The 27,841-nt window shown below is 44.8% G+C and overlaps 1 protein-coding gene across 3 annotated transcripts in view; it reads right to left on the bottom strand.

Annotated features, from left to right (window-relative positions):
• Positions 1-27,841, bottom strand: part of LOC105856978 (aldehyde oxidase 2) — a 79,184-nt gene that overhangs the window by 3,450 nt on the left and 47,893 nt on the right. The window contains exons 27-35 of one of the 3 annotated variants that reach the window (XM_012739067.3): positions 23,844-23,939; positions 21,692-21,820; positions 19,922-19,996; positions 19,078-19,130; positions 17,431-17,545; positions 14,924-14,989; positions 14,623-14,811; positions 11,951-12,118; positions 158-233 (exon numbers count right to left, since the gene is read on the bottom strand). In XM_012739067.3, the coding sequence (XP_012594521.2) occupies positions 180-233; positions 11,951-12,118; positions 14,623-14,811; positions 14,924-14,989; positions 17,431-17,545; positions 19,078-19,130; positions 19,922-19,996; positions 21,692-21,820; positions 23,844-23,939 (945 nt within the window). In that variant the 3' untranslated portion in view covers positions 158-179. 3 annotated transcript variants of the gene reach the window in all.

The following is a 27,841-nucleotide window of genomic DNA, read 5'->3' as shown; positions in this document are numbered from 1 at the left end:
CACAGTTTGAAAACCACTGGACTGGCTGATTTCCCCCCCCCCCTCCCTTTGAGTAAATATCTTTTATTTATTTATTTTTATTTTTCTTTAAGATTTTTATTTTTATTTTACTGGAAATCCCCTGATCTTTCGATATCTTTTAGCTTATTGAGCTTACCTTTTGGGAAATGACAGCAGTGTTATGCTATAGGGATAGACCAAGGTTTAAATGTCTTAGGGTCATCTCTTGGGATCTAAGAAAGAAAGCAAATTAAATTAATGTACCATAATATCCTTGTAATATTTCACTAGGAAAATTATGTGAAATCTTTTTTTTAGGAAATCTTCTGATGGGAGGAGGCTGGATTTTCCTGGCTCCTGGGAAATGAGACTGTGTGGTTCCTTTCCAATGACAACTCTGAAAAGACATTGGGTTGATGTTGTGCTCTCTGCTACACCTAATGTTGCTGAATTAGAGGGCCTGTCTTTGCTTCCTAGATATGAATCCCAAAGAGAATTGTAATATGTATCCTATGAATACCTTTGGGGGAGGGGGATGGAAAGTGGGCTGTGGCTAGGCTTGAGGTGTTCACACTAGAGCCCATAGACCTGGACCCCTCTGCAGTGATACAGAACAGCCCTGTCTGCACCTTCAGCCAAATAATTTGCCTAGTATTGTTCTCTTCTCGCTAGTTAAACTGCAGCCTCATTTCATGCTCCTGGGCTACACGCTCTGAGAACGTGACTTGTTTCTCCTTCCTTGTGGTTCTGAATGCCTGTCTCTTCTGCAAGGAATTCTCCCCTTTAGGTTCAACCCCAAAGCAGAACACACATTACTCTCTTCCCCTGTTATGTTTTTATTTGAAGGGTTGGTTGACTTTTAGCTACAAAGGTATTAAAAACAAAAACAAACTGCCCTACTGTTGGAGAGCTACGAAGATTCCAAAAAGCTTTTTTTCCCCCTCCTAATGTTTATTTCACAAAAATACAAAAAGAAGACAAAAAAATTCATAAGCTGTGTTCTCACTATTTGCTCTTCATCTGTACTGAAATGTAAATGAAGGGCTAGGCTTGGCCTTCCCAAACGGCCTTCCCTATGCCCTTAGCTGCTCCTATGGAAGGTGCCTGGCTATCTTCTTTAGAACTAGCCTATTCTGGGCTGAGCGCAGGGGCTCACACCTGTAATATCAGCACTTTGGGAGGCCGAGGTGGGAGGATCCCTGGAACCCAGGGGTTGAGGCTGCAGTGAGCTATGATTGTGCCACTGTACTCCAGCCTGGGTGACAGAGCAAGGCCCTGTCTCTTAAAAAAAAAAGAAAGCCGGGCATGGTGGCTCACGCCTGTAATCCTAGCTCTCTGGGAGGCTGAGGCGGGAGGATTGCTCAAGGTCAGGAGTTTGAAACCACCCTGAGCAAGAGCGAGACCCCGTCTCTACTAAAAACAAAAAAAATAGAAAGAAATTAATTGGCCAACTAATATATATAGAAAAAATTAGCCAGGCATGGTGGTGCATGCCTGTAGTCCCAGCTACTCGGGAGGCTGAGGCAGAAGGATTGCTTGAGCCCAGGAGATTGAGGTTGCTGTGAGCTAGGCTGACGCCACGGCACTCACTCTAGCCTGGGCAACAAAGCAAGACTCTGTCTCAAAAAAAAAAAGAAAAGAAAAAAAAAAAACCTAGTCTGCTCTACCTGGGCTGGGCTGGACATAGCACCTCAGTTTAGTCTGAGGTAGATTCAGGTCTACTATTCTGCTGAAGGTTATGGGACTTTTTAACCTCTTCTGAAACTCACTTGTTCTTTTCACCAGACCTGGGCTCCCAGGGTATCCTTCTGTTTGGGGGCTTAGACCGACACTCATTCTCTTGCTGCACTCATTCTCTTTCTTGGGTCTCACCTACTCCCTAGCCTCTGGAGGGAGGACATGATTTCCTTTTGTGGTCTCAAAAATCCAAGCCCTGGGACTTAAGCTGCTCTTCATGGATATTTGGTGATCTCCTTCCCGTCTTTCTTTCATCTTCCCCCTCCTCCACTCTCCTTTTCCTTCCTGCTTGTTTCCTGAAAGCTATGAGTAAAGAAACACATTCACTATGGATGTCAAGACTGATTCCACTTTTAGTTAAAGCTCAGCTTCTGAATACCTGGCCCTAGTCTCACTGGCCTCAGGTAGTTGCCATCAACCTGGGATTTTTCAGTGTCATTGTGCTGTACAGGATTAACTCAGCAGGCTTGGGTTGTCAAACCTGTATATTTCAAAGAAAGGTTTGGATCTTTCAGGTCTTGGGAGATAACCTGCAGGTAAAGTGTAGGTAAACCAGGCTGCCCGCAGCATGTGAACTGTTCGCGTGCCTCTCCTCCGCCATCTGGAAGAAAGGGCTCCTTTTACTGAACTAAACAGGTGGCACTTTAAATGCTGGCAACTCTCAACAGAGTCTGGCATCTAGAAATGCAAAAGAAACAGGGAGGGGAAAAGACTAGGGGCTGTGGGAGAGGCAGTGATGTGGGGGGGGGTTGGTGGATGGAGACTGTGTTAGGGTTGGGGAGGGGCTTTACCTGTGGCTTTGGGCCTTGGTAACAGTTTGACCCCTGGGGGGCTAGTGACTGGCCACATAGCCACGTGGGCATTGCACGCCTATGGAACTGAGCCCAAATAAAAACCCTGAGCACCAAGGCTCAGGGGAGCTTCCCTGGGTGGCCGTACTCCATGCATCGGCTCACACACTACTGTTGGGAGAATTAAGTGCATCTGTGTGACTGTACTGGGAGAGCACAGGTAGATGCTGGTACCTGGGCCTTCCTGGGCTCTGCACCTTTTGCCTTTGAGGGTGTTAATCTGTGTCCTTTCACTGTAGTCAACCAGAACTGTGCATTCAACAGCTTTCCTGAGTTCTGTGAGTTCTTCTAGTGAGTCATTGAACCTGAGGGTGGTCATGGGGACACTGACTCAATCATCTTTGTTGTCAGCATCATCATCTTCATTATAATCATCATCATCAGAATATATTGACCATTTACTATGTGTGATGACTGCTAACTCCTTTATATGCTATCTTATCATTCAATTGCCACAACAACCCTGTAACATAACTGGAATTATTCTCTCCACTTCTCACTCGTACCATAGTTTATAGATAAGGAAACTGAAGTGATAAGTTAAATCATCAAAGGTAGAGCTGGCATTCAAACCCAGGTTCCTCTAACTGCAGGCCCCATGTCTTAACAGTGAAGCTAAAACAGCTCATTGTAATCCCGCTCCCTGCTGGATGAGGTGGCTGTCTTCTTCCTGCTTTACATTTTGCATCTCTTATTCCCTCTCTTATGCTGTGGAGTGCCTCCAGCTTTGTTCTCTTCCCTTTTAGGCACTCTCCCAGTCTCTCCCTTTCCTCTGCTTCTCCCAACCTCAGGAGTTAGAGACCAGGTAGGAGAGATTTTAGATATAAAAATACATTCGATAACAGTATCAGAGAATCCCCTTCAGTAGTAAAAATGGCTACTGTGTGAAGTGTCACCAAGCATTGCAGGGAAGAGATTCGGTCCCTGCCTCCTGGGACAACCATGTGCAACGTGGAGCCAGTTTCACAGCCTGTTAGAATGCCAGTAAAACCTCTTCCAAGATAGCATGAGGGGCAGGGAGAAGAATGTGGTTAAGTATGTGTAGACGCCTGTCTGCATATGCATGTGTATGTGTACCTGTGTGTACATCCATGTATGCATGTGTGTCTCATGGGAGCAGGACAATAGGTTCAGCATTCTGAGGAAGATGCCATGGGAGACTCCACGCTGAGCAGTCTGCCCTGAGTCATGCAGTCTGCTTCTATGTTCTGCCTCAAAGAATCCACGTGACTGAGGCATGTTTGTGCTGGCCTAAGGCCCTGCCAGTTATCTGTGGCTGAGATTTCAGCTGAGCAGGTTGGAGACTGCTTGTTTCTACACGTTGTGTTATGTGAACCATAGGAAATAGAATGCAGTCTTATAGGACTAGCAGTACATCTCCTCCAGCTCAGAGAAATCCAAGGTTGTGCGTAGGATACAGGGTTGAGCAGGCTTCACCTAGAGGGACTAGTGTTTGGGGCTGTCCCAGCTGGGAGAGGTGTAGGTAAACCAGGCTGCCCGCAGCATGTGAACTGTTCACGTGCCTCTCCTCCGCCATCTGGAAGGAAGGGCTCCTTTTACTGAACTAAACAGGTGGCACTTTTAATGCTGGCAACTCTCACAGAGTCTGGCATCTAGAAATGCAAAAGAAGCAGGGAGGGGAAAAGACAAGGGGGTGTGAGAGAGGCAGTGCTGTGGGGGGTGTTGGTGGATGGAGACTGTGTTAGGGCTGGGGGAGGGGAGGTGAAGGCCTTTAGAAACTAGCTGTTTTTGGCTGGTGTGGTGCCTCATGCCTGTGATCCTAGCTGTATTTTGGGATGCTGAAGCGGGAGAATCATTTGAAGCCAGGAGTTCAAGACGAACCTGAGCAACATGGCGAGACCCCAGCCTCTAAAAAAAAATAGGAAAATTTAGCCAGGCATAGTGGTTCATGCCTATAGTCCCAGGTACTTGGGAGCCTGAGGCAGGAGGATCACTTGAGCCCAGGAGTTTAAGGTTGCAGTGAGCTGTGATGCACAATACTGCACTCTCTAGCTCAGGGAACAGAGCAAGACCTTGTCTCAGTAAAATAAAATAAGATAAAATAAAATAAAATAAACTAGCCATTGCCTATCTCATAGAACAGCAGCCATGGCCATTTGCAATTGAGAACTGATCTAAGATTAAAAGGACTTTCCCCCTTAAGTACTTAAGTACTTAAGATCAGTTACTATCAAATCAAGCCTCAGCCTAACACATGACATTAGCCACTTGTGGTTGCAAAGATTCCTTAGGAGTCAGCATGATCAAGGCTGCCTCTTCAAAATGTGGGGTGAGCTGAAACCTGTTTACAAACCTGTTTTTCAGTGGAGTTGTCTGACTTTACCTTCCAGGAGATGGAAACCGAATGTGCTAATTGATTTTACAGAGCCTCCCACTACGGCAGCCCACATATGCCATGTTTTTGTGGTTACTCAATAAATACTTTTTGCTGCTGCTGCTAACAAGGTAACACAATTAAAAAAACCTCTTTTCTATTGCCAACTTCTCCAAGGCAGTAATTTTCTAATTTTTAAAGGTGTGAATCCCTTCATGTCTCTGAATCCTAAAGATTTTTTTAAAAAATGAAATCACTGTTTCTAAGCAGAAGTCCTCATTTGAAAGTGTTAATTATGTATCTTTGTATCTGTTTAAAGAAAATTTACTTTTTTTTTTCTTGTGGAATTTTAAATGACTGTACAAAACACATTTTCCAAGAAATACTTTTTTTTTTTCTTTTTCCCATCACCAAAAAGGAAATTACATAGAGATGATGTTTCTGGCCCCATCTGGCTGAGCAAGGCTGCCCTGCTGGTTTTGAGCAGAAACTTTCACCAGCAACACTGTTTACACCAGAAATTCACCACCTGAGAAATGGCCTATGTGTAAAAACAGCAGTCAGCAGCTCTCTGACCAAGTTAACCAAACCCAAACCTATAAAAAAGCCTTTTGATGCAGCAAATGTTCATTCAAACAGTAGAATTTTTTTTGTAAGAAAAATGCCCTAAGTTTCTTACCAATGCCTGCCTGTTGGTGAAGCCAATTTACCCATGAAAATGAGGCTGCTTGTTATAAGGGTTATTGTTTATTCTGCCCTCAACAGGTCAACTTGACTTCATGTGGAAATACTTTTTAAACCCTTTGGGAGAGGCATATTTTGAAGAAGGTCATTAACACTTACGGGTATTTGGTGATGACCTTAACTCTAATATTTACAGAGTGATTCATATTTACACAGTATTTTTATATGCATTATTTTATTTAATTCCAAGGGAAAAGTACTGAGTGTTTTACCATCATTTCTGTTTAAGAAATAGATCTGGGTGGGCTATTATTTACCTTATGGCTATAAGGAGGTTATTAAAAGAGGAGGTTTTGAACTTTTCAATATTCATGTTCTAGTCTTCAGACATTCTGACCCCCTGAACTTCTTACTCATCAGAACAAATTGTGTTTTGACAACAGTGTTCAAAGGCCAAATACAAACAGTGTTAGTATCTATGTTTCTCAAAAAATATATGTGTTTTTTGCATAGTACAGCATCACATACCAGTTTGAGTCATCATATATTTCAACTAAAACCTATGTTGTAGCTTGATCAAATGTATTTAAAAATGTCAATTCTGGGTCGGGCATGGTGGTTCATGCCTGTAATCCTAGAACTCTGGGAGGCCCAGGAGGGAAGATTGCTTCAGGTCAGGAGTTCAAGACCAGCCTCAGCAAGAGTGAGACCCTATATTTACTAAAAATAGAAAGAAATTAGCTGGGCGACTAAAAATAGAAAAAACTAGCTGGGCGTGGTGGCGCATGCCTGTAGTCCCAGCTACTTGGGAGGTTGAGGCAGGAGGATCGCTTGAGCCCAGGAGTTTGAGGTTGCTGTGAGCTAGGCTGATGCCATGGCACTCTAGCCTGGGCAACAGAGCAAGACTCTGTCTTAAAAATAAATAAATAAATAAAAATGTCAATTCTGATAAGAACTCAGATTTATTCCAAGATGTTTTAAAGAGATTGGTCTGTGTGATCAGCCAGGCTATAAGAACTTCCGGAGGCCTGCTGTGGTTCCTAAGGTGATGCACGAATTGTGCTTCCTAAAGATCTGAAGAAGTAGAGCTGGAACGTGACAGAGGAACGTGACAGCAGGAAAGCTGCTGTTTGGAAGAAGGACTGTCTAGGTTTCACCCTTCTGATGGGAAGATAAGTGGTGTGCCAGAAGTTTATATTTCTTTTATATCTCTACCAGGGAGAATGACAATTGTGAGGTTTTTTCCTACCAGAGAGGCAAGTCAGACACTTAAGAAGAAGGCCACTTTTGAGGGCCACTTAGTCCCTAGCTACTTTGAATCTGTTGAAATGGCCACAGGGTCTTTGCACTAGCTACTCTCTGCCTGGAATGCACCATTACCAGCTCACTCCCTCATTTCACTCAGGCCTTGTCTCAAATGTGAACATCCCCAGGGAGAACTTCTCTAACAAACTATCTCCAATAGTCTAAGGCAATCTCTCCATCACATTCTAGCCCCCTACTTTTCTATTTTGCTTCATGGCATTCATCACCACCTGCAGTTATATTGTTTGTTTACTTGTTTACTGTCTGGCTTCCCCAACAGAATGTAAGCTCCATGCTGGCAGAGACTGTCTTGCTCACTACTATCTCTGGTTCCCCAGCAGTGCCTGGCACTGGGAAGGTGCTACATAAATACATTAGCTGAATGAACAATTGCATGATGAGTGACCAGAGCTGGGGACTCCCCATCTGACTTCTCTGACTTTAAGAAAAGATTAAGGCTAAGTTGGAAAACTTTTGTTCTGTTGACTTACTGGGATAACCCAGGGTCAGCCAAGCACTTACAATTCATTATTTGTCTTTCTCCGCTGCTAGACTATAAATGCCTTGAGAGAACGGACCTGTGAGTCTGACTCACCACTATCCTCCCTGTGCCTCAAGCTCTGCAGAAAGGAAGGCACCAGATTAACTTGTTAGATTTGAGCAAACTATGAAAGATGAATAGGGGTTAACCAGCTAAAGAAGGGAAGATGGTTCCAAGTAGAGGGAAGAACATGGCAGAGGCCCTGTAGCAGAAGTGAGCAACTCTGTCTTTGATACGAGGAATGAGAAATGACAGAAGGTGGCGAGGGTGGCTGGGTGGGGTACCACATGTGGCTGTAGAGTGGGCGGGGTGCTCTGTGCTCGACTCTGAGTGTTTGTAGGCTTGGTCGGGCACGTTAAGAAGTTTCATCTATCCAAAGAGCAAAGGGAGCTTTTTGCCTTTGTGCGTGCTGGAGTGACACAGTCAGCTTTGTCATGTCACAAGCCTCTGGTGCTGGGGGTGTAGGGTGACCAGTCAAGAGGCTACTTTGACCCTGGCTAGAGAGATGGTAGTTGGACTTGGGGTCACTAGGAAGTAACTCCACCGTGGTAGGAGTCTCTGTTTCATTCACTGCTATGTCCCAACCATTGTTCTATAGAACAATGCCTGGCACACACTGCGCATTCAACATATGCTTGTTGAATGGAAGAATAGCACAGTGGTTAAGAATGGAGGACATGGAGTGGTCAAGAGATCATTAAGAGGTAAAAATGAACAGGCCACGGTGAAGGGCTGGCTACTGAATATAAGGGAGAGAAATGCCCGGAGCATTCCTAGGTTTCTTGTTTGTTCCTATATGGGTGGAGGAGTATTGCCATCTCCTGCAACTGGTATAGCAGAAGGATCTGTATTTTGTGTGTTTCTTGGCCTCCTTGTTGAACTAAGTGTCAGGACCTCCTCCTCTCTGCTCTCCTTGGGAGGCCTCACTCAAGGCTGGCTTCTGGTTGTCCTCTCTGTGCTGGGGACCAGCTGAAGAGAGGGGATCTAGGGGCCAGAACAAAAGTAACGTGTGGATCACTGAAGTCTTGTCAAGGATTTGAAGAGGGCTGTATTCTCATTGCGTCACTGAGGTCAGTGGAATGGCTAAGGATAGTGTGAGTCAGGATAGGCGTGGAGGGTAAATGCTTATTCTCTACATGGTTGAAAGTGGCCTTGATATAATAACATAGGGCCTATTATTAAGAAGTTAAACATTCTGCCCTGCCCCTACCCCTCAAATTTATTCCAGTGGCTACAAATGAAGATTATAAGTGTATAGGATAAATTAGTTTGGCCAGGTATTTTTTTTTTTTTTGAGACAGTGTCCCACTTTGTAGCCTGGGCTATAGTGCGGTGGTGTCAACCTAGCTCACAGCAACCTCAAACTCATGGGCTTAATTGATCCTCCTGCCTCAGCCTCCCGAGTAGCTGGGCCTACAGGCATGCACCACCATGCCCGGCTAATTTTTTCTCTATATATATATTTTTTAGTTGTCCAGCTAATTTCTTTATATTTTTCTAGTAGAGACGGGGTCTCGCTCTTGCTCAGGCTGGTCTCAAACTTTTGAGCTCAAACGATCTGCCTGCCTCAGCCTCCCAGAGTTACAGGCCTTGAGCCACCATGCCCAGCCATTCATGAGTATTTTAGAAAGTGAAAGGTTATTCTCGAATTGGCTCTGAGCATTTGGTTGATGGATGTACAAATCAGTAGATAATTTGTATCCATGAAGTCATATTAAATTAGTCTTTTCTAGCAACCATCAGACTTGGGAGAAAATATGGTCTGGTCACATGGACCAGGTCGCTGAGGGTCTGAGTCCCAAATGGCAAATGAAATCAAAATGAGTCACTTCTTACCATTGCATGTGGAAGAGAAACTTTGCCAGACAACCACACTATTAAAAACAGCCTGAAATCTTAGAAATGAAGGAATTCTTTTCAGGAGCCAAGCCATTGCAAGACTGAAAACATTAACCTCAGGCAAGAAAGAAAAATTAGAAGAATCTTTTTGCTGTGTTGTATATTTTAGTTTCCCTAATCTGCCCCATTCCAGTAAAGGATATTTATTATTGCAAAATGTGAATGAGAACATTTTTTTTTTTTTTTTTTTTGATACAGAGTCTCACTCTGCTGCCCGGGCTGCGGTGCCGTGGCATCAGCCTAGCTAACAGCAACCTCAAACTCCTGGGCTCAAGCAATCCTTCTGCCTTACCCTCCCAGGTAGCTGGGACTATAGGCATGTGGCACCATGCCTGGCTAATTTTTTCTATTTTTAGTTGTTTTGGCTAATTTCTTTCTATTTTTAGTAGTGATGGGGTCTTGCTCTTGCTCAGGCTGGTCTTGAACTCCTGAACTCAAGCAATCCTCTAGTCTCAGCCTCCCAGAGTGCTAGGATTGCAAGCGTGAGCCACCACGCCCGGCCAGAACATTTTTTTTTAAAGGTGAGATGTACTTATGCTTTTGCTTCTGGGGTATGAGATGACATGATTCCACAGTGACCATGCCACGAGCATGGTTGGGAGTAGGCAGACGAAGGCCCTCGAGGCCAAAACCACACAGAGGAGTTCCTGGAGTGGAGGGTGCAGTCCCCTGGCCCTGCCCATCTGTGGAGCGACTGGCCAGAGGCAGGTGATTGTATAATTGCTGTGGACAGTGGACTCAGAGGAGTGTCAGAACCAATGACTAGGAGAAGACTTAGAGGCAAATCACAGGGTAATTGGTATTATTGGAGGACAAGAAATATTGTTGGGTTAAATTTGGAGATGGAAAGAAGCATGGATCATGTAGGGGAAGGAAATGGATAATTATAACACTTCCCTTTAATCAACATTCCTATATTGTTTTTTCACTGTATGGCTGGCTATTTTGAAGAGATCAGTTAATACTTGGGCTTCTTTTAATAAAAATTTGAAAATAGGCCAGTGTGGTGGCTCACGCCTGTAATCCTAGCACTCTGGGAGGCCAAGGTGGGTGGATCATTTCAGCTCTGGAGTTCGAGACCAGCCTGAGCAAGAGTGAGACCTTGTCTCTACTAAAAATAGAAAAAAAAAATTAGCTGGTCAACTAAAAATGAAACAAAAGATTGGCCAGGCGTGGTGGCTCGTGCCTATAGTCCCAGCTATTTGGGAGGCTGAGGCAGGAGGATCGCTTGAACCCAGGAGTTTGAGGTTGCTGTGAGCTAGGCTGACTCCACGGCACTCACTCTAGCTTGGGCAACAAAGCTAGACTCTGTCTCCAAAAAAAAAAAAAATTTTTGAAAACATAAATTTTCTTTTAGGAAGTGGAGAATCAATTCTTTCTCTCTGGAAGGCAGTATACTACAGCAAAGCCGGATGTCGAGTCTTAACCCCCACTTGCTAGCTGTGTGATCTTGGGCAAGTTATTACACCTCAGTTTCCTCAACAGTACAATGAGAAAACTAGGAGTAGGGACCCAATAGAGTTGCACTAATGACTAATGAGATAATATATGTAAAATGTTTAGTATAATGCCCAGGCAATGTTAGCTGCTATTATTATTTAACATTTAAATTAGGATGCCTTTAGGAAATTGGCAAAGGCCAGACTCAATGACCTCCAGAAGGTTGCTTATTTGTAATATTCAGCAAGTTGGGATTGCCACGTGTGTGCCCAAGGGCACTAGTGCTCTCTCTCTTGGGCTGGGAGGCATTAGCATGACAGGGAAGGGAATCAAGTGGAAAGGTAGCATCTGTCAGAGGGACCACATTATTTCTAAATGATGGGCAGTCTGTGTGTGCTCTTTGAATAGGGAACATGGACATCAACATCAAATATGGCTACGTGACACATGGGTTTCTGTGTGTGTGTATGTCTGTTTTTGTTGAAGGGCAGGACAGAGTAGGTAGGCTAGAGGGAGGGAAAACTTACCACAATTTGCTTCCCATTTAGCTATTAGTTTTGGAAGCATGGATGATACTTCAGGGTTGCTGAGATAGTCAAATCAAATAATACATGGGGAAATGTTTTTTAAAAAGTTGAAATTACCACCTATATACAAGGTATACGTGTGTGGTTTGTTTTAAGTTGTGTCTTTCTTTCTTTCTTTTTTTTTTTTTTTTTGAAACAGTGTCTTGCTCTGTTGCCCGGGCTAGAGTGCTGTGGCATCAGCCAACCTCACAGCAACCTCAGACAACTCCTGGGCTCAAGTGATCTTCCTGCCCCAGCCTCCCAAGTACCTGGGACTACAGGCATGTACCACCATGCCTGGCTAATTTTTGTTTCATTTTTAGCTGACTGGCTAATTTTATTTTCCTATTTTTACTAGAGACGGGGTCTTGCTCTTGTTCAGGCTGCTCTCGAACTCCTGAGCTCAAATGATCTGCCTGCCTCAGCCTCTCAGAGTGCTAGGATTACAGGCGTGAGCCACTGCGCCCGGCCTGTTTTAATTATTTTATATTTGATCAGTTAGACACATGTTAGGTTATAAATTTACCCAAGAGGTCTAGTAAGCAGGAAGTAGAAAAATCACTTTTTAGGAAAACAGACAGCAATTCCATACCATTTCTGTGAACCGATCTGCACAAGCCATTCGAACCCACGCTGGCGTTGCTGGGCTGTGCACTGTGAAGTTGTCGGCTAGGTCTCTTTCTGTGCGTACTGCGGCCACAGCATCAGCGATGGCAAAGAACACAGAGGACCCCAGGAACATCCCAGACTCCCCGAGGCCCTGCAAGAAAGCACACTGGTTTTAGAGGCTTCCATACTAGACCACAAGCTACTAGAGGGCAGGGGCCTGATCTTGTTCACTATTATATCCACAACTCATGGCACAGTGTCTTGCATATAAAAGGTTCTCAAAGAATGTTTGTTGACTGACTTACTGACTGACTGAACTAAGCTTGAGTTATCTTTAAAAAAATCCCTATATTGGCCGGGCGCGGTGGCTCACGCCTATAATCCTAGCACTCTGGGAGGCCGAGGCCAGAGGATTGCTTGAGGTCAGGAATTCGAAACCAGCCTGAGCAAGAGTGAGACCCTGTCTCTACTAAAAATAGAAAGAAATTAACTGGTCAACTAATATATATAGAAAAAAATCAGCCTGGCATGGTGGCGCATGCCTGTAGTCCCAGCTACGTGAAGGCTGAGGCAGCAGGATGGCTTGAGCCTAGGAGTCTGAGGTTGCTGTGAGCTAGGCTGACACCACGGCACTCACTCTAGCCTGGGCAACAAAGCGAGACTCTGTCTCAAAAAAAAAAATCCCTATATCATCTGAAGTTCCCAGATCTTTAATACTGTCTGGGTTAAATCTTTGTTCTATAGGAAAGGTATGCATGTGTGTGCATGCATGTCTTGGTGTGGTGAGGGGAGGGTCCCCTCTTTAGTAAAGGACATTCAGTGGATTGAACTGGCCGGCTTCCTCAGCAGAGAGAAAAATGATTCATTATGACTCCAGGGTCAGGGGTGACAGGGCACTCTAGAAGAAAGAGTACAGACTTTGATACCAGATGAAAGGTCGAAAACCCATCATCTGCGAGGAATAGGCAGATACTGTAAATGAGTGATGCAGGCAGATGAAGGACAGTAAGGAGTAGTGGGGACTATGGTGAAGTAGAGATACTCCATGTCCTATCTAGAGGGGGCAGCTGTTCTTTGGTTCTAGCTAATCGTTGCCTTCTAGGAATGCAGCCAAAGTGATCAGACCATCCAAATTTTCAAGAGAATTTAGATATTTCTATCTTAATGTAAAATGCCCTGACTTTTAAAAACACTGTGGAGGCCAAATAAAATGCATCTTCAGTCTAGATTTTGCCAGTGGGCCACCGATTTGCAACCCCTGAGCTAGAAAGAGTGAGTCTGAATCCTGGCCCTTACTCTCTCTGTTCCTCTCAGTAAGTGGGAACATCTCTCTGAGCCTCTGTTTCCTTGTGAAGTGTGGGCAAGGATACCTACCTTTGAAGGTGTTGTGAGGGTCAAGAAGTGCAGAAGCATCTAAGCACAGCTCCTGGCACCTGGTAGCTCCCTGCTACTGCTACACAGTACACTCCATGGGGACCTGCAACCTGTGATCTTCCCGAGGGTCTGCCCATGAGTGGCTGGCCACAATCACAAGGACTCAAGGGGCCCATCTGCCTGTTACTCTTGGTGACTTGAAAGCTGTTCCCTGTAGGCTCTGAGCTGCCCTTTCCACTTTGAGTGATTTCCAGTTCAACGAGAGTTCAGAGGCCCCATCATTTGTCTTTCCTTTCCAGTTTACCCTGACCTCACCACCGTGCGTCTAGAGGATGCTCTTGCGCTGAAACTGGAAGTTTGGAAATGATGAAATTCTTGCAGATGTATACGGACTCTTTCTTTATTTTAGGGTACTAGCAAGAAATCTCCCAAAAGATTTTAAAGAAAACTTTAACAATACATCTCACACCTAGATAAAGTTTTTACCGCATGTGGTTTTCATGTAACCTGCATACAGAGATACAAACAAATACCTTTAATTGCAGTTTCGTTACATTAGCAATTACTAAGGGTCTGTGTCTTTGCTTTCGGATGCTATTGACATTTTGCACGAGGTGATTCTTTGCTGTGGGGCCTTCTTTGTGCATTGAAGGCTGTTTGGCTGCATCCCTGGCCTCTACCCCGTAGTGGTAACATCCCTGGTTCCCCCTCCCTGCCTGCCACATTGTGACAACCAGAAATGTCTCCAGACATTGTCAAACGTTCGGGGGGGGGGCAAGTTGAGACCTACTGCTCTAGATTCATTTCTGGGTGTGGCTGAGAATCTTGAGCCCTTCAAAGGTGAGTGATTTGCCCAAGACCATGGGGGAGGAGCCAAAAGCCAGGTCTTCTGAGGCCTCCGTCCAGGGCTCTGACCACACTGCCGTTGCTTCCTGAGATCTCGGTAGCATCGTGCCTTCAATCCTGTTTAACACTGTAGTCTTACGGGTCTTAAGTGAAAGTGTTATTCTATCAAGAAGGCAAAGATTTTTGCTGAATTTTAGAGTTTCCGGTAAAAGAGAAAATTATTAGCATCTTTGGTCCACGGTTGCCATTGAGTGGATCGTTTATCTTTTCTGAATTTGAGTTTTCTCTAGGTGATTCATCTCCAAATTCTAACAGTTTATAGTGATTTGGTCCTGATAACAGTTTGCATTTATTTATTATTTTGTCCACCTACTTTCATTTTCCATGCTGCTGCTCAACCCATTACATTGTGCAGTAGTAGGTTTGGGTGCTTACCTTTGATGAGTAGATGGTTATTGGGGTTTGTGACGATGGCAACAAGGAGACATTGAACTCCTCCGGGACATCAGTGATGGTTGGAATTTTGTACTCATCTGGGCTCCGAGAATGCAGCACACCTTCTGGGGAATATTTCAGTTCTTCAGTGGTATAAAGGCCCATCCCCTGAATAAACGATCCTTCAATCTGGAGGAGGACAATTTCAAACTTTGTGACCTTGTGTCCTTTTTAGAAGGCCCTTACCTACACCAAAATCACCCTCAGGAAGGGGCATCCATCTGAGTGGGCCAGCACCCACCTGCCCGATATCGATGGCCGGATTTAGGCTGCAACAGGCATCCATGACGATGTCCGTTCTGATTTTCTGCCCAACACAAAAACGACCTCACCATAAATATTTGAGTTAAAAAGTATTATTGTCAGGTTTATTCAAATGGAGTCCAGTTATTCCAGAACTTCTGCTGGTTAACAATCTATAGTGATTTGGTCCTGATAACAGTTAACATTTGTTGAACCCTGTCAACAGTAGAGCTGGTAAGGCGTCTGCTAGGGCCTTTAGATTTAACGCTAGGACTGTCCATGACCCTGGAAGGTCTTTTGCATTCATGGTTTTGACTCCTCTTAAGTGACTCCAAAGTCCATGGCATGTTGGTGTGTCTGAGTGAGGCACTTGGTAAATAATTGTTGTGCCTGGTTTTTCATCCGATTCTCAACCTGGATTTGTTGTTCGAATATAGTTCGTGAGCTCATCTATTTCTCATGATGACCTGATGCAGGTGGTATTGTTGCCCTTTTTTTGAGAAAATCATCTAGCCACACTAGCATGTGTGAGTCTGAGGATTTGTAAGATCGTGGAAGGTAATAGGGCAAATGTTGAGACCACTTTTGACTCTGCTCGTTTACTTCCTCTTCTGAGAAACACCACACAAATCTGGCCCTTCTATTGTGGCACTGGGCATGTGATGCAGGGTGCTAGGGACCCCCAGAAGGCCCCATAGTGCCTGTGGTCTATCTCAGGAATACCTCTGGGCTTTCCTTCTGCCCCATTTTCCAAGGCTTGTTCTGATAACATCATCAGCCCCGTTACTTTGGCTCCTACTTTCTATCCAGCCCTTTGGATTTGGCAATTCTCTCTTATCTCAAACCTTGGCCTCTAGGACAACCTGCCCTGGGCCTTTCGACTGGCCTCCATCCATCTTCAACCTGGACTGGGAGGGAGACTGGACACACCTCAGAGTGGGCCTTCGATTTACTTCTGCCTTGAAACCTGCTATGTTCGGCATTCTGGGTGCTGGATGGTGCGAGGCGATGGCCGTGCGCTCACCACCGTGCTTGGTTCACCAAACACAAGCAGCCAGCAGCAACAGGCCCATCACTTAATTTCTCTTTAATTAAAAGATGTCTTACCTCTTCAAAGAATAAACTATTCTAAGGGATCAAAGTAATATTGAAATTACAGAATCTTAAACCCTATCTGTAAATTGGAAGGCACAGAAAAGACCAAATTTTAACTTTTCTGGCACCGTGCATTAAGGAAGATTCCCATAAGGTTAGTTTCTTGAGTGATTTATACTGAGTTCCCGAGGGAGAATTGACAGATAAAATAAGTATGTCCCAAATATGCATGGGACACATTTATACCAGAAAATTATTTGTTGTTTATCCGAAATTCAGATTTAACTGGCTGTCTGTATTTTAATTTGCTAAATCTGTATCTATACAAATTGACCATTTATATTTTTGGGCAAGGTGGTTCAAGGTGATGTTGTAATAATTTGTATATGGAATTTAGATGTATCACTGGTGCATCATGTAAACTTTCTAGCAATTTACCATACTTTGGGTTATTCTATTTGAGGTTTCTATAATTGCTCTGTTACCAGAATGGTACCTGGGGTATATTCATGGATTTATCCTCTATGGTGCAAATAGTTAACTTTGGGTTAAATCTGACTCCTGGCCGGTGTGGTAGCTCACACATGTAATCCCAGTGCTTCAGGAATCTGAGTGGGAGGGTCACTTGAGGCCAAGAGTTTGAGAACAGCCTTGGCGATGTAGCAAGTTCCCATCTCTACAAAAATTAAAAAAAAATATATATAGCTGGGCATGTTGGTGCATGCCTGTGGTCCCCCCAGTTACTTGGGAGGCCGAGGCAGAAGGATCCCTTGAGCCCAGGAGTTTGAGGCTCTATTGAGCTATAATTGGGCTACTACACTCCAGCCTGAGCAACACAGAGAGAGACCTTGTCTCTTAAAAAAAAGAAAGAAAGAAAGAAAAAAGAGTATGACTCTGCTTCCAATAAGTGTTTTCTTGGATATTCAATTACACAGCAAACACAAAAATGGTTTTCACACCTCTCCCCCACCAAATCTGTTTCTTTAAGGGTCAGTGTATCCTTGAGAGAATTGACTTTAAGATTAGCACATTAACTACAGGCTTTCAAAATGTTCCATGAAGACTACCAAATGACCTATTGCTCTAGATTAGATAACTTGTCCTGTCCTTCCTTTAGGAATAGAATCTTTTCCTGGGAAACACTTTAGAGAGTGATTTTTTTTTTGTCTGAAATGAAATAAGAAATTCAATATATTTCAGGCTGTCACGGGCAATCCCTTCTTGACCACTACGTTGTCTTTTTAAAGGGAAACTCAGGATGAGGCCAGATCTCTGGACACTCCCATGGGATTGAAAGGATCTCGTTCTTGTCGTATGGGCATTGCGTGATGAAACTGGGCTACTTACTGCACAACACACTGTGGTTGTTGCTGTTTTAACTTGCCAAGTGGAGAGTTAGATTTGACTTACCTTGTGAGCCCCTGTCAGGCAGTCAATTTCAACCTCGGAACAGGCGGCGCCATAGACATAGTATGGAAACGGGTCTCCCTCTCCCTTGTCCCAGTCCATGAAGGCTTTGTAGCCCCTGAGGCAAGAAAGAGAGCCCTTTAGCTGGTGAGGTGGGGGGCAAACAATGTCGATTCATTGTAAAAATTACCAAAGTTGAATGACAGCATTTCATTTGATTGGCGTTCATTTTAATTGCCTTTTAAGCTCATTTAAACTGCTACGTTGTATTTACAACCTAGCTGGTTATAAATTGCCACCATTTTAAAGAGGATATTACTTAAAATTAAGGGCAAAAAAAAAAAAAAAAAAAAAGGCTACTGCAGCTAGGATGTGAAAGAGAGGGGGAAGCAGCAGACTGGGCCCAGACTCACAGTGTGTCTATATCTTGATGGTCTAGGGTTTAAGGTTCGGCCTTTCCTGACCACTGAGAACCTGAATCGGTTTTCATCAGTGTTCCCAGAGGGACCCCACAAGTAGCCAAAGGAACAGGGAGCTGGTGGAAATTCAGGGCTGGTAAAGAATTCAGAGCTGGTAATTCAATGCATTAATTTATAATGGAAGATGCATTCAGATAGAGGGCTGGTTTGCTCTCTTCTTGGGTAACCGAACTCAGGAATTGAGAACTCATGTACAGGGCACGGGGCTGGGCTGTTACCTCCTTCTTTCCTTCTTTCTTCATGAGGGTTTGCTTCAGTGCTCTCTCTCTCTCTCTGTCTCTCTCTCTCTGTCTCTGTCTCTCTCTCTCTGTCTCTCTCTCTGTCTCTCTGTGTGTGTGTGAATGTTATTGGGTGGCTTGTTTCATTAGATCGTAAAACGAATTTCACACGCTTCTTGAATTTGACAGCTTTTCTCTCCGTGATTCATTCTCCTAACACACATTTCCTGAGGGCCTCCCACGGCTGCCACTGCGTAAGTGATGACTGGTGATTACCATCCTGCCCATCTCCTCCCACCCGGCGAGGAGCTCCAACATAGACAGCTTTATGGTAAAGGCAGGGAGATTTCTAAAATTGAGATGCAAGTTATTTCTAATGATAATGTCCTTGGACTACTCACAATAAAAAGTAGTAAATAATGATTAGATGTTGTAAGTCAAAGTGTTTTTTTTTTTTTTAACCCAATAGAGGTATTTTTATTATTTAAGGTTTCTTTGAACATAACTGAAAAGTCTATGTGAAATCATAGAGTTTGGGGCTTGGTAGAGACCTCAGCAGTCTCATAATAGAAACTTATTTTACAAATGAGGGAACTGAGGCTCAGAGTGATTGGGTTACCTCTTCGTTTCTCAGCTAAGTCAACACATTATTTTTTATTTATTTATCTTTTCTTGAGACAGGGTCTTACTCTGTCAGCCTGGGTGGAGTGCAGTGGCATCATTGTAGCTCACTGCAACCTCCAACTTCTGGGCTCAAGCGATCCTCCTGCCTCAGCCTCCCGAGTAGCGGGGACCACAGGCGCACGCCATGACAACGCCTGGCTGATTTTTCTATCTTTAATAGAGATAGGGTCTCACTCTTGTTCAGTTTGGTCTCCAACTCCTGAGTTCAAGTGATCCTCCCTCCTCAGCCTCCCAGAGTGCTGGGGTCAACACATTATTGTGATTTTTACCTGAAGTATCCAGTGGCTGAGAGACTGATTCTTTGTTCAAATGCAGCTTCTATCTGCAGAATGGGCATATTTAGTTAAAATTAAATAAATATACCATCTGATAGGTAAAAATGAAAATGTTCTATGTAAAATTGACATCTCATCCTTGTTGCTGGTGCTTTGGTACCAATAATAGAACACATCATAATATTATTTTTTCTTTGGCTGGCTCACTGACAATTTCCTTCTGATGGAGTTTAGAAGTCTGGATTGAACAAATATAAAATAGAGTCCTGCTGCACATCCATGGTATAGAGGCTTAGTGCAAAAGGTATTTGGGGCTTTATTTCTAAATGTTAGACCTTTATAGTAAGTGTGAGATGATTATTCTAATGAAAAAATGTATAGGATATTGTTCAATAGGATTAAGTGAATAATTTCCCTTGAGACATATTTAGTACCAACTAGGCCTTTCAGTTTTCCTACTCCATACCCAAAGCATCTTTAAAGTTTTTTTTTTTTTCCGTGACTTGGGAAGGCTCAGTCTTTTTCTGTTCTTTCTTGCTTAAGCAGAGTGGGTAAGACCTCTGCGTATTCTTCATACACTTCCATTCCTCCTCCTGGTGGCTGATGTTTGCCGTGCGCTGTCTCCATACATACCTGATATATATCCTGCAGTAGCCTTCTCAGCCTTTGGAGATCCTGCCCTTTTGCAGAAATCCACTCAATGTGGGGCATGCTCCATCCCTGTGATACTTAGAGGAACTGTCTCTACATAGGGTGGCTGAGCACTGCCATGGCACTCTCTTAGTGCGGGTTTGGGTTGTTTTCTCATTTTTAGTAACAAATGGGGTGGAACACTTACCCAGTCCTCCCATGTACCTTCTGGGTTTTTCTTAATGATGGGCTCAAGGCGTTTCAGAAGGATCTGACAGGCATTCTTGAAGTATTAAAGAAGAGAAGGCACATTAGGGAAGAGCCTGGTGGTTACGATTGTAGATTAGGTCAGCAAGTGCTAGGGAGTGCCTGGTCCTGACACACTGGGAATGTGAAGATGATAACACAGCCCCTGCTTTTGGGGGTGGTATCGGCTACTGGCAGGCTTTTTCCCTTCCTGGTTCACTTCCTGTGAAAATATGGGTTCAGCTGAATTTCTATTCTCAGATCCTGTTTCTTAGAATATTCAGGTTCTTCTTCTCTTTTTCTACATCTTTTGTACTTTTACAGACCCTCTTTTGTATTTTTCAGCCATTAAAACAAATAGAATAAACATTCTATTTTCATTCAAATTTGTGCTTTCCAGTCTGCAACAATGATGCGCCAGAATCCCCTTGGGTCTGAAATAGTTATCTCTCTGTCCATCCATCTACCCACCATGAAACCCCTGCAATGAAGCACTGGGCTTTGGGTGTGAATGAGAAGATAATTAAATTTACTTTATGATAACTTAGACCCACAAAGTTTCTGATCCTTAAAACAGAAACCTAAAATTCAATTCCCTAGAAGATGGATTAACATTGATTTTGGGCTGACAAGTCCCAAACACATTGAGCTGTTCTTCTCCTGTGTTTGATCCTACCCCAAATTGGATCTCTTGCACTTGAGGTTTCTCACACTTTTGTTCTGAGCAAAAAGAAGTCTTTGTGTGCTTTTTGACCTCCTAAGAGACATCTCCACAAAATTCAGATTGGTTTGAGAGTGGTTCTTCTTGGGGGCATTAATGCAGTGTCCTGAGAAAATGCGGCTCCCACAACATGCCAACGCAAAAAGTGAACAGTTTGTAACAGAAACGTGACAAACAGATATTATCTCAAAAGTACATGCAATCAGATATTTGAGTTAAGAACTGTGAAGTCACAATTCTATTCTGAGATAGTGAAAATTTAGCACCTTTTAAAGACATCAGTTAGATAATAAGTAGAGTGACAAGCTCTGAGTACTCTGGTAGAAAGCCATTGATGACAAGGCTTTAATGGCACCGTGTCTCCTTGGCTGGAGTCCTGTCTGCCAACCTGTCTGTAAGACTGTGTGTGTCAGGGAAACCTGCACAGCTCTGCATTACTTGGTACCCAAATTTCTTCTTGCTATGTTTCCCAGGAACAGAGACTGCTTGTTCACCGAGATCCATTCTCCCCTTCTTCCACAGCAGCTGGGCCCATGGCTTCCAGTACTCTACACTTCCCAACCTCCCTTGCAGTTAGACATGGCCTGACACTGGTTCTGCTAATGGATTATGATGGGAAGTGACTTGCATCACTTCCAGGTCTGGCCCCAGGGTCTTCCGCACTATCTTCTCCACGCTCACTCAAATGATGCTCAGGGCAACCTCGAATGCCACACGTTGAAGATGGCGGAGCCCCCATCAATGTGGGTGCTTGGATGACCAAACACTCCTCTGGACTGGCACATGTACAAGAAAGGGACTTTTGTTGTGTTTGAGCCGTGACATTCTGGGTCTATTTGTGACTTTAGTTTAGCCTATTCTGACTAATACAGTCTCCTGACATTTTGGTTATCCCAAGGCTATGCGAGTGACACGGATGACCGCTCTGCAGCCAGCCACTGTGCCTGTATTCCGCTAAGAAAACCAGAGCTGTGGGAAAAGCACACAGGGAAAGGCAGGCAGGGGAATCACCTGCACAGCTCTGCCGTTGACATCCGCACCGACGGATGCTGCTGTCGCAATTGTGTTAGGCACCGTTGCTGTGCTTGTTTCACAGATGTGCATATAGGACATGGGTATTTTTAATTCACGGCTGGCCACCTAGGAGAGAAATAAATATTTTCAAGTCCATCAAGAACATCTATGAAGATTTGAGTAATTATTTTTTAAAATAATAAAAATTATTTTTTTATTACATCTATGATATCCTTTTAAGCCTAAATAATGTGCTTTATAAGTATCAAAACTGCTTTTTAGTAGGGCCTCATGTTGAGTTTTAAAATGTTTTCTTGGTAATATTCCACAGTGGTTCTTCTTTTCAAATTTAGTGCATTTAGGATGTTAAATATTTCCTTTTTTCTGAGTTTTACATGTGTGGGAAGTAGGCCAAGTTAAGATTATCAGGCACTGATGCAGCCACAGTGGCAGGAAGAGAGATTGAGATTAGATTGACTGGCTGACTAGGAGTTTGCTCTGAAACCTGTTGATATCAGGATAAGAGGAACTTGGAAAGACCTGGGAGGCCTGTCTTCTTTCTTACCCTTATCCCATCTTAACTTTAGCTTTCTCCCTCTTTTCTTCTATTTGTTCCCATGTGCTTATATTTCTGTAGTATTGGCTGTTCAGGTTTTTCTTTTCTGTTCTTTTCCTTCCAGTTTCTCTAGCAAACCCATGTGAAAGTTAAGATATTTAATCAAGGAGGAATGCAGGCCATAATCCCAGTACTTTAGAGGGGGAGGTGAGGCAGGAGGATCATTTGAGGCCAGGGGTTTGAGGCCAGCCTGGGCAAAATAGCGAGACCTTGCCTCTAGTAAAAGAAATAAATAAAAGAATAAGAAATGAAAAGGAAAGAAATGGAAGGAAAGGCAGGAAGGAAAAGAAAATAGCATTATTTTGGCTGCTGTTGTCTTTCAGTTTTTGCAAAAAAACATCTTCTCAAGATGGCTATAGTTATATACTTGTTCTTGCTCCCAAGTGCCAATCTTCTGACCAATGCCATTTAATGTGAAACTTCTCCAGAAAGATGCAAAATGGGGAAAAAAGGAACAATTTTATTGCTTCTTGGTGATGAAAATCCAAAGGGAATTTATTGGTTCATATAACTGGAAAGGATAGATGAAGCTAGTGTCAGGCATGTTTGTATCTAGGACCCTGGTCTCAACAGGGTCCTCTCAGTCTCTCACATGTGCTTTTCCTTCTACGATTGTCATATTATTTACAAAGTAGACAGGCTTTGCCCAGGGCACAGAATTGCCTTTGGTGACCCCTGGCCTATAGCATGAAATCTAAACAACCTCAGGGGAAAGACAGTTCCTTTCTCTCAGCGATTACTCATTGGTCCCAGGAAAGGACTCTGATGGCCTTGCTTGAATCATGTACTTTCCACCTGGATCAGTTAGGTTTGGAAACTGTGACTGCCCAGAGCTGGGTCTTGTGCCTTTTTCTGAGGCAGGTGGGGAACAAGGAGGGCGATGGGGCTCAAAAGTACCTGAATTGAGGAATCTTTCAGAAATTTATGGAATGTGGCAGGCATAGCATTCAAAATGAGTTAGGGGGCAAACAGTCTAAAACTACAGATGTGCACTACAACAATTTAATAAATTTGTCATAAAGTTAAATTTATTCAAGTTAAAGACTTTTCTTTTTTCCCCTGAGATTATTTTCTTACTACTTTGTGTATATATGTGTGTTAAATATCCTTTAAAAATTGTAGGATGATGACAGATGATGAAATACTGTCCTTACCTGTCAAAACAAAATACTAGCAACCTAATATTGTTGTCTGAAATTTAGACATTACAAACAGAAAAGCTGCGAAGCCCCTACTCTTGCTACTCTGCAGGGAGCTCCCACCGCAGTGCTCCATGGGCTCCTGTGTGGTGTTTTCTCTAACAGCCACCTCCACCCCTAGCCCCAGCCAAGCTCTAGGGGTATCTGCATGTGTGGGATTCCTGCCGCCTCAGCCATTCTGCTTGATATGCAAGAAGCTTTTCAACCAAACAGTCAAGATTTCAGGGTTTGAAGATTTCAGGGAAGTCATCATTTACCCTAAAAGATGACTCCCAAATTTCAGTCATGTAAACAATGTATAGCGAGACTAATGGCCTAATTTTATTTATTTTACCTGTAGCATTTTGGTGTGAATGCCCTGTCCCAGTTCGTTGCCTCCATGCGTGACCAAGACAGACCCATCTGTGTAGATATGAACAAGCGCAGCTGCCTAGGAGAACAATCAGAAGGCATAGCTCAGAGCAAGCTGGTATTTAGTGAGGTTCAGTACAAAACACGAGGTAGTGAAACACCAGTCTTGGGGAGCAGGGAGGCTCAGAAGCTTAGTTCTGTTTTGTGCAAAAAGTCACATGTAAAGAATGTTCTTCCTGGTTTTAGTAGGAGCCCCTTTGGCTAACCCAGGAGTTGTGATATTGGTTCCAACTATTTGAAAGTCACTTCCGTGCTTGAAATCACTGGCTGGCCCCCAAACTAGTTTGTAAGTACTTGCACGTCATATGCGCCCATCTGCGCTCAGCTCTAGATATGCAGAGATGAACCAGAGTGGCTCTTCCCCAAGCAGCTCACAGAGTAGGGGGAAGATAGGCTGGAAATGAAGTCACCGTGGTGCAGAATGATCAGTGAGATATAGGGGGTGGCATAAGGGGCCCTGGGAGACCTGGGAGGACAGGTCCTCCCTTCTTGCTGCTCAGGGGTAGGTTCCCCAAAGTGACAACTGAATGGAATCCAGAGGGGAGAGGGGCTTGCCAGTGGGCAAGGTGGGCAGAAGCCTTCCATTGGCTGCGAGGGAGAGCCCTGCTCCTCACTGCAATACGGGCCCTTGGGATTTGGTCTCTTGCGCTTTCCCAGCGCCACCCCTGCCTCCTCCTGCCTCTCTCTGAGATCCCCAGCCCTGCTGCTCTTGTCCACCCGGGTGTCTCTGTCCGGCCTGTCCCTCCTCCTGTCCCTTACCTGTCTGGCCAGCCTGCAGGCCCACACCCCACCATCCCTGTTCTGTTAAAACTTCCCTGAACACTTCTCGTCCCCACCCAGGAAGGCTCAGTTACCCACTTCTCTGCACTTCCTCTTACGGGAAGTACTGGGTGAATAGCGGCCCCTCCAGAGTTCACGTCCACCTGGAACCTCAGAACGCACCCTCACGTTGTCTTTGCAGACGCAATTAGTTAAGATGGAATCACACTGTGTCAGGAGCCCCGGCATTCAATAGCCAGTGTCCTTATGAGAAGGCCGTGTGAAGACACCAGGGAAGATGGCCATGTGAAGGTGGACGGGTGACTGCAGTAACGCTGCCACAAGCCAAGGGATGCCAGGAGCCACCAGAAGCTGGGAGAGGCAATGGAGGCATCTGGCCTGGAGACTGCAGAGGGAGCACGGCCCTGCTGACACCTTAATTTTGGATTTCTAGTCTCCAGAACTGTGAGAGAATCAATGTGCTGTTTTAAGCCACCTGGTTTGTGGTGCTTTGTTACAGCAGCCACAGGAAATGAACACAGGGGGCGACCCACTCTTAGCTCTGAGAGTCTCACAAATGAAGGGCACCTGGTCTTGCTCATCTTTGTGTCCTATAAAAACTTTGGAGCAATACTGAATCACAGAGACATTTACTTAAATGTTTGAGGAATTGGACAAATAGGAAGATGGTATTTTTCCTTCTAGGAGGAGAAGGAATGAATGCTTCAGTCCACTTGTGTCTGGAGGCACCTGGAGGCCCAGGGATGGCTTGGGGGTTTGGGGATGTCCCGGTTTGCAGGTGCTAATAATAGTGTTTCCTCTCTGTGAGCCTCTGGACTCCCTCTGAGGGTAGTGTCCTCCCTGTTTGGAGTAGGTGTTCCAGCTTTGTGAGTCACCAGCTGACCTGGAATAACACCCTTCAACTCCTAGCCAGGTGATTCTTAGGTGTATTATTAATAATTTAGAACTCTGTGGGGAAGCTGGGGGCTGTTCAAATGGAGACTTAAAGTCACTACTTGATTTAAAGGGTTTTTAGTGATGAGCTGAGAAGTTGGCGGCTGTGGAGGAGGGCAGAGGAGGCTGGGGTTTAGGCGAGGAGCGGCTATATAGTGAAGGGAAGTGTGTATATATTAGGTCTTTGGTTCTTGGTCCAGAGCTCCTAAAACCTTGGAACTTACTGTCTTCTGTCTGCTAATGAGACGACTCATAGGAGGACCTAGCTAGCTTCAGCACCCCTTCAGAGGGGTGCGTGTTGATCTTTCAGCCCCTCTCCCCAGCTCCTTGGGGGTGGGGCTAGAGATTGTGTCCATCTGTCAACGGCCGATGATTTAATCACCCGTGCTTATGAGTGAAACCTCCACAAAACCCCAAATGATGGGGTTTGGGGCACATCTGCACTGGTGAGCACACGGAGGTGCTGGGCCGTGTGTCTGCAGAGGGCGCGGGAGCTCCTCGCCCCTCCCCCACGCCTCGCCCTGTGCAGTGCTTCCTCCCACCCGGCTGTTTCTGAGCTGTATCCTCTATAATAAACTGGCAATAATCGTAAGTAAAGTGCTTTCCTAGCAAATTATCAAACTCGAGCACGGGGAGTGAATGCCTCCAAATGAGTAGCTGACCAGGCAGAAGTGTGTGTAGCCGGGTACTCCACTGGGGCTGGTGTCTGAAATGGGGACAGTCTTGTGGGCAGTCCTGGACTGTTAGAGTGTGTGCAAACTCTGGGCAGTCAGCATGAGAATCGAATCGGATTGGGGACACCTGGTTGCTGTTAGAGAGTTGGTTTGGAGAAGACACAAAATTTGGTGCTAGAGAGAAATGACCCAGGCGGCTCTCCAGGGTCTCCTATGCCCCCAGCCTTTGATTCAGGCCAGTGTGTAGGAGGACAGTGAGCATTCTCATGCCTGTTTATAAAGTGGGCGTCCTGGATCTGAGCAGGAATGTGACCCAGAGGCCCAGGAGTCTCACCTTCCCCACCAGAGGCCCAAGAGCCCTGAGCAGCGTGGCCGAGCTCTTCAGTATGCCCTGGAGAATGCCCAGGGTGCTCCAGGAACTCTGCCAAGTGCTCTACGTTCATTATCTCACGGGATCCTCATCAATCTTAAGACATAGTTATTATTAGTCTTATTTTATAATTGAGGAAGCTGAGGCTCAGAGAGGTCAAATAACTTGCTTAATGTCACACAGCTAGTAAATAGCAGGGTCAAGGATTTCTCAAGTCCTCCTGACTTCAGTTGATTAGGGATTTGGGGGGCAACCCCTTCATTCCCTAAGAAAGATTTCCTTTGGCAAGGCAGCTTTGTAGTTGTGTGTGTGTGTGTGAAAGAGAGAGAGAGAGAGAGAGAGAGAGAGAGAGAGAGAGAGAGAGAGAGAGAGAGAGAGAGAATCTGCTGGCTGTCAGTAGCTGGATTCCTGTGGAAGGATGCTTTCAATGGTGTGCACACAAGGGAGATCTAATGCATGTATGATTTTCTAGTTGTTTGATTTTCTGCTTTTGGTGGACAGTAATGGGGAACCAAAAACCATTCCCAGTTTTCTAACAGTTTTCCAAACAGCTTTCCCGTCCATGCCTGCTGGGACTGCAGGCAAGACGTGTCTGTCCCAGTGCTTGCAGTATCTGATGCACTCATCTACACGCTGCCCTTCCTCCTCCCTTCTGGATAGGGCCTGTGAATGACTTGCTTCTGCATTTTGCAAATTTATTTAGGAGGATTTCTGGACCCTCCCTCCCATTTCCCCACCAGAACTGGACACAGATTCTCGGGAGAGGTGGCTTGAAACTGCAAGCTGGCCAGGGCAACACGGAATGACGTCTCTGCCTGAGACTCAGCAGGTACAACAAGGAGTGCTGCGGGCGTCTGGGGGCACAGATGGGGAGAACCCCATTCCTCCCCAAGCCGTGAGACCCCCGAGCTCAGTAAGAACATGCTTCCAGGTTCCTGTTCCCTTTGGGATAGTGGGGAGTCAGGGGAGCATTTCTCCATCCTGGCAGTTATGCTGCAGGTCTCAGGCTTGCCGAGGCTGTTTCCCACCACTGGGGCCTTTTTCTATTGCACTATGTTAAAAATGATGGCAGATGAGGGCTGCTCAGGAGAGTTCTGTAGGCTTCTCCCAGGTGTTGGCAAGGAATGGCTCAGTGCTCTGAGAAAGGAGATGTACTTTCTTTTT

The sequence above is a fragment of the Microcebus murinus genome, chromosome 8 (assembly GCF_040939455.1).
Source record: "Microcebus murinus isolate Inina chromosome 8, M.murinus_Inina_mat1.0, whole genome shotgun sequence".
Lineage (NCBI taxonomy): Eukaryota > Metazoa > Chordata > Mammalia > Primates > Cheirogaleidae > Microcebus > Microcebus murinus.
This window is presented reverse-complemented; position numbering and strand designations above follow the sequence as displayed.